Source organism: Hyposmocoma kahamanoa, unplaced genomic scaffold, assembly GCF_003589595.1.
Source record: "Hyposmocoma kahamanoa isolate Upper Pololo Valley unplaced genomic scaffold, ASM358959v1 210, whole genome shotgun sequence".
NCBI classification, from domain to species: Eukaryota; Metazoa; Arthropoda; class Insecta; order Lepidoptera; family Cosmopterigidae; genus Hyposmocoma; species Hyposmocoma kahamanoa.
Genome location: NW_020653731.1, coordinates 3,375,477 through 3,383,066, shown reverse-complemented (window position 1 = coordinate 3,383,066; position 7,590 = coordinate 3,375,477). Strand labels below are relative to the sequence as shown.

Genomic DNA, 7,590 nt, shown 5'->3' with positions numbered 1-7,590 from the left:
TATTCTAAGGTCGAAATATTATAATTAATATCTGTGGTAAAACAAAAACATTTTATTTTTATTATTTTTCATTCTGAAAAATGATTATTATGTTCGTATTTAATAATAATAATAATAATCACATAATATTCACTCCTATCGTTAAGCTTTTGGGTCAAATAATTAGCAAAGCAAATGATTAACTATTGTGTAGCCTTTTCGTTTGGTTACTATTATTTCGCATTATATCATTAATATGCATATTATTAAACAATAATGTAATTTCATCGTTGTATTATCATTGCATTTCAAAATTTAAACTAGTAAAGATATAGGTAATTAATATTTATAAATTTCGCAAAAATAAGAACTCACGTTTATTATGGCAGCACTATTGTTCGGCAAAATTTTATTACTATTTTGTAAAAATAATATATGGAATAAAGAGGTCAAGGGACTGGCTATGAACTGTGAGGAGTGGAGGAGGCTTTCCTTGCGAGTATAGTGTTCTATGAGAAGGCTTGGCAAAAATGGATTAATTATGTAAAAGTGTAAGTAGGTTTTTTATTTTTTTTATTACAGTTTAGAGCTCCCGGACACAAACCCGAATACGCGCCACGCCTGTAGCACGAACTCACCCATACAAATAGGCGCGGCGCGATGGATGGGCGTGGGGACACGGTGGGAACCACAGATGTATGATGTATGATCTATGGTAACACAGCATAAAAGGGGGCATTCATTATCCTGCATTCCGTCTGCCGCGTAATGCAGAATTATGAATGTAGTCGCAGCGTGCAAGCCATCCAGCAATCCTGCTACGCGTCTTGCGACTCTCCATACATAGGCCATACGCAGAATAGTATGTGAGCAGTTTCCTGGCTGCGCGGCGGACTGCCATGCTGATAGTGATTGAGTCGTTTATGATTGCATCACAGCCCTTCATTCATTCAATGGCGGGCTTTTGAAGGTACAAGTACAGCTTTTACAAAGATTATTTTTGTTTAAAATATATTATGATGAAAAAACGTAGAAAGAAATAGTGATGAAGAAAGTTAGAACTATTTTCCTTATTTTAAACCAAATTACAAAAACTTTATTCTAAAATTTCCGATAATTGTGAATTCAAAATTTTTATTCAAAGTGATAAGAGAGAATGTGATTAAAGTGAAAGTGAAAACATAAATGTTGACTCCAGCCACTTAAGACTGTTTGAAAAACCAAATAAGTAAACTAAGTTATTTAAGAGAAAGTGAAAACAAAATCGTATTAGAACCAAAATGGAAAATATTATTGAGGATCCCGATAATTAAACGAAGACATGGCTCAAAAGACTTGTATCCAGGTCAAAACTATTAATAATAAAAAACAGCCATTCATTCAAAGACAACATGAACAACATATACATGAATGAATTGCATTCATATTAATTCATAAACAAGGGTTGAGGGTTTACTGCACGTACGTTTTTATTTCTTCGACTTCACTTATTTTTCATTTCATTGATGAATTGAACGCTTTAATAGTAATAGTATGTAATATTGTGCGAGCGATAATATAGCCATATTGATATCGAGCGGTGAGTATTGTCTAAATTTTTCGTTTAAATTAGATTTGTAATTTGTAGTTTACTGAGCAATAAAGTTACTCGACGGACTCTACTATCTCAAAGCATTAGCCCGTATAACCGGCGAAAATGGTTTTATGATGATACTTACAAAATATGATCGTCTTCGGTCGGATTGTGCTATCTATACATTAATTTATAATAAATTACAAGGGCGCATAGTTGTATATCAAGTTCGTCGCGTAAATCGCTTTCAAGCTTTCGAAATTATTTATAGTAAAAGTCATTGTTATGGGTCGAGCAACAAACGAGACATTAGACTTTTATGGCAACAGGCGTGTAAAATTAAGACTTACTTGGCACAGGCTGTACATTCAAAAATATATCTTTTCAAATATCGTCTTATTCACCATATATTCATTATTAATTTGTGCGGTAATTATTGTTATTTTTCCTAAATGGCCACTATAATAGGCTTGGGCCGGTGACAGTTGTGATTTATGGTGCCTGGTCGAGGTCTAAGACTAATAACCATGATCTTTAAGTTGCGATATTCTTAAGGTACTTTTTCCACCGGTGAGGCGAGACGCTCCTAGCCCATCTTCGGTGGAAATGGTCTGGAGGCGAGAATTATTTAAAAGAGAAATATTTGTTTATGGAGAAATATTTGTTGATGTAATATTGAATCGTACTACTGTCTACATGGAGTATTATATGTACATGTATTATATATACTCTGCAACGGAAACACGATTTCTGACGTGATCTCGCGAGTACTCGATGGCTATTAATATCAATCGCGAGATTGTAGGTAGGGGGAAGCGGGGCAGTTTGATACAGGTAGCACATTCATACACCTGCATTATCTCCATACCTTAAAAATATAATATGGATTGTGATAATACCAAAACATGCCTTTGTTCGTGTAATTAATAGATTTAAATCAAAATGTTTCAATTATTTAATGCTATTTATGAAAGAAAATATTAAATTAGTAATGTTTAGGTATTAGTTGTATCATCAATTAGTAGAAAAAATATTCATTATACTTTAATTTAGTTGCCCAAAATTAATGTAAAGAAAAATGTATGAATCTGCTCCGCTTCGATTGGAGATTTAAAAAAAGATGGTTTCATCTGGTTCTTCTTTCGTGAACATATTTAATAATAACAATTTACGCGACACGTTACTGCAATCGCATATTTATTGCTAGATGAACCAAACAGCACTGAATCTTTACCCTCAATCAAGGCGCGAGCGAGTGATTAATGACAATTATTGATGGAAATAGGCCAATTTCAATTCTCGTCTCTCGTCGTTTCGTTACGCCTCGCCGGTGGAAAACTACCATTATACCAACATGTATAACGCATGCTTTATGAAAAACTTGAGACATTTCGCAAATTGAGTGAGAAAAATGTATTTCTAGAAACATTTTCCAAATAATAAATTAGACTATAAGTAGGTTATCATATAATATTATAGTAGTCATAATATGGTCGTTATACGGTCAAAAATGTGCTGTGAGTTTGGATCACACAACAATATGTTTGGATGTTAAGTAAAATGAGTTTAGAGGTATGCACACTTCCTCGCCTTGTTGAGGACTCATTGTTTTTCTAACATAAACCAATTAATTTACCCATTGAGATCTTGAGATAAACATGGAATATTAATAATTCCATCTGTTGAAATTATTCCAATAACATTTATTTTAGGTATTAATAAATAAATGATATGACTATGATTATGTATGACTAATTTACATTTAATGAACAAATACTAATAACATTAATACCCTTCAAAATCCGTTACGATGCATACTTCTCGGTTAATTGACATGTAGCAGAGCATGCATGCTGCTCCCAGTCTTTTTATGTAAAACAAAGTCCTCTCTTTCCTTTTTCATTAGCTGTCGGTCTTTTCATTAAATAAATATTATTTATCACATTGATTAGATTATATCATAATATGACTGTCATTGTTTACAGGTAGTTCAATATGATTTTAACAGGCACAAATTTGGGTCAACGCCAACATGACTTCAACACAAAAGTCAATGAAGCTGCCAATAAACGCATAGATTTTCAGCAAATTAAACAAAATCCAGAAACATCAGATGTGGACAAACTTTTTAAGATTGATTTGGCATCAAAATACAAGAATATTGAATATTTCATTGAAGTATTGAAATCGGGAGATAGCTTCCACATTATAAGGGTACTTAAACACAATTGGATGTACGATGATAAATACTCTCATATAATAAATGTGGACTACCTTGAACACAACGTCTTCCCATACATGTCGATTAAAATGAAACGTAAACTATTAACAAACATCTCTAATAATGTAACAAACGAAAAGCGCTCTAAATGCTTTTACATATATTGCGTGAGCAAATGTTTATACCATAATGCCACAAAATTTCTTCTACATACATCAGAAAGCTTTAAATTGAATGCAATTCAAACTCAAATGGATATGTTGAATAATTTGGATGATAATTTAAAATTTTTCATTGGTGATTCTTTTGAATTGGTTCATGCATATTTAAAAGAAAAAAAGAATGGTAGAAACGCTATTTTCTATGAACTCAGACATATGTACTCCATCTCTAGTGAGGAGTACTTGGATGTCGTTGAAAAGTACTCCAAGGTTCATGATGATAAACCCAAATGTCTTGGACTAAGAATATCCAAAGACATTATGAAGAATCATAAAAAAAGAGTACTTCATAAACCACGTCTTTATATACCAATAATTAATAAAAATATATTGGTAAAGCACAGCACCTCCGAGGAAGCTAAAAATTACTTGAAAGCTCTATTACCGGAGAATGTTGATCATTTTTGGAGCAATATATTTATTTCTAAATATAGATCAATCATTGATGCCCTTGCAATTGGAGAAAAGTTTAAATTTTTGAAAAAAATCTTCTCTGATAAATATCCTGGTGAGAGATTTGAGATGAAATCAGATTTCTACCTTCTTGATTATTATGAAATTATGACAGAAGAAGAAAGAGAGCTATGGGCTTTGGAGCACTTAGCACTTAATGATGACGATAATTATCAATATTACAAATTTTTACCCTTTGACAAGGCGTTTGAAAGAATGACAAAAGAAATTCTAGTTACACCTGATGCACTCCAACGTAGTAGAATTCTTGAGACTGTAGTGGAAACAGCAAAAACTAAGGATCAAATACTGAAGTTTCTTGAATATTATTATAATAGACATGCAAATGAGCGATACAAAGATTCATTCATCTCTGTACTTTTAGACAAACATTCAGTTTTAGATTTTGAAGAAGACTGCTTTAACATTGTTCTTAAGCTAATGAGAAGTGTGAAAACTAGTTTTTATGAAGATAAATTTAACGCACTCATTATTATTTACAGTATCCTTAGAGGCAAAGATTTTACACAAAACGGGCTTCCAGTCTGTTTGAAAGGTTTGATTCGCACTAGTTTTTCCATAACACAGTTAACTGATCATGTCAAAAAATTAGATCCTGAAAGGAAAGAAATAACATACCAAGGGCTTCGTGAAATTTCAATCGACGTTTTAAAAAATCTTTTAGCTGATACGTCTAACGAATACTACCACTATGAGCTCAAAGTGTTCATTCAATTCTACTTGAGTTTTATAAAGTATTTTCAGAAGCCCAACAGTGATGTTCCTGAAGCTGTTGCAAAATATATTGAATCTAAATGGGAAGATTTTTCCAATCATGCATTTTTTGTTGATAAAAAGATGACGCGAGATAAAGTCATGCGTTTCTTGAAAAAAGATGCAAAACTAGCATGTGACTTTCAATTGATCGAAAAATATATCACAGAAAGTCCTGTGTGCAGGGATGAAGACTTCAGGCTAACTACAGTGTTGAGAAAACTAAAAGTTTACTTCTCTCATGATATCGCTCAAGAATATCTGAAATATTTTTCCCAATGTCTAACTGAGAAAGCCAAACCTAGACAGCTTATACACACAGCTATTCACGGAATATTTCAATTGGCAGATGAAAATCGTAAGCTAGATTTCTGTATGAAACATGTACCAGAAAATCCCAAAATAGACCACGTAGAGATAGATGAAAGGTTGCTTGTTATTCAAGAAGGGATTTGTCGCTATGCTTTTTATGCAAGACCAAATGTGCCTCTTTCAAAGATTCTCCTTTACGTAAAAGGGGACTATGTCCCATTTTGTCTACAAATGTTCAATTATTTTGTAGCAAATCTCCCGCCACAACTCTGTTTACAATTCGTGGAGGCATTGATAAACGCTCCAGTGAAAATTCAAAAGCACGGTTTGCGCTTAGCTTTTCAATGTTTCAGCGTTGAGGATTTGAAAAAAATTATAGTAAAAGCTTGGACAAAGAACAAAAACATATCTTTACGCGTGGTCATGTACACATCAATGTTTCAAATTATTCAAAATCAAGATCCAAATAATCAAATAGAATTGTTCGAGCTGTTTAAAACAATGACCTTAGACTTGCATAAAGATGATCACGAAGACACTTTCAGAGTTATAAGAAAAGCTTATTTACTGCCAGAACATCTCAAAGGTGATTACTATGAAGCTGCGTGGAAGGCAGTCAGCAAATTTCCAGATAGTACAAAGGGCTCTCAAAGCAAACGTGCGGTGTTGCTCGGAATGGTAGACAATATTTCATTATTAAATAAAGAATTTCTCCTGTCAGTAATCGAAGACCACATTCGAGATGTGTTGATGGAACAACAAAACCTGGAAGAGCAATCGATTTGCTCTGCAAAGTGGGATCTAGTCACGACACTTATAATAAAAGTCACTGATGAAGAGGGCAACAAAACAAACCTAAAATTGGTTAAATTAATATTACAAAAGTGTCTAGAGAAGTGGAATGAAGTGAACGATGAAATATTTACGATGCGCCAATTATGTCATGATTTTATCAACAGACTTGTAGAGAAAAATACTGAAGAGCGGGATTCGTACTCCAAATCCAATGCCATATTTGATTCAATTTTGCAAGACCTGCTTAATGTTTTGCCTGTTGAAGAAGTTTATTTGATATTTTGGGATTTGAAATTGACTATGATCATTAATAAAGTTGCAGATTTTGGTAGAGAGAAAATTAAGTATGAATCAGAAAAGCACAGCCGGAAGACTGAGATACTTAGAGATGTGAGCCTTAACTTTGCAAACGAGATTGGTGCCTTGGTGCATGATCTAGTGGAAAAAGGACTTTACCATACATCGTTTGTTGAAAAAATTGCTGATAAAATCGATAGTAAAATAGTAAATTTGCAGAACATGTTAAATATCAACAGTATTAACTGTTTTGACATGTACATTTCTATAGCGGATAGCTTGACGAACTTAAACATGGCCGAAATATATTTGCTAGTAGCCCGCATTTTGCCTTTAGAATGCGAAGAAGGATATGAAGAGGAGTACAGAAAACTTCTAGAAAAGATAAAATCGTACAACAACAGTGAAGTAAGATGTTGTGTGTATCAAAGATTCATGAATAATGGTTTTAAAAGGAGGAAATATTATTAAATAAAGTAGGTACTACTATTTATGGAAGTAGGTACTATTTCTTTATGCTAATATTAGTCTGGTAACGTAATTTACATAAAATGTATTATACTCATTTTACTAAACTTGTCATGTTACTTATATCCACAACAGTTGCAAGCTTAATATTTTTAATAATATACGAGTAATATAGTCTTTTTACGACTAATGCGTAAAATAAGTTACGAACGTTAAAGTAGGAGAACTTATTTTACATTTGTTTTGCTTGAATTAGTGCCTTTATGTGCCTCTAGTTTTTAAATGTATAGCTTATTTTTCTTGTTAATGTCTTGCACAACTCAACACAGCTGTTGTAAGGTTAAATAGTTTTAACACAATTGTTAAGGATTTAAAAAGTAAGCTTCCGTAGACACGATGAACAAAAAGCAAGAAAAAATTAGGTTTACTTTCACTGACTACTTATTTTTTGTAAGTGGCTTTGTTATTTTGTATATTTTTATTAAATTTGCTTATTT

At 32.6% G+C, this 7,590-nt stretch overlaps 1 protein-coding gene across 1 annotated transcript; it reads left to right on the top strand.

Moving 5' to 3' along the window:
• Window positions 1–1,514: 1,514 nt before the first annotated feature.
• Window positions 1,515–7,590, top strand: LOC113227433. The gene is made up of 2 exons (XM_026460355.1): window positions 1,515–1,558; window positions 3,538–7,590. Exon 2 carries the CDS (start codon window positions 3,548–3,550, stop codon window positions 7,094–7,096), a length of 3,549 nt encoding a protein of 1,182 aa, XP_026316140.1. The 5' UTR covers window positions 1,515–1,558; window positions 3,538–3,547; the 3' UTR covers window positions 7,097–7,590.

Coding starts and splice junctions, on each gene's coding strand:
- LOC113227433 (XM_026460355.1), top strand. CDS start 3,548: ATGATTTTAACAGGCACAAATTTGGGTCAACGCCAACATGACTTCAAC.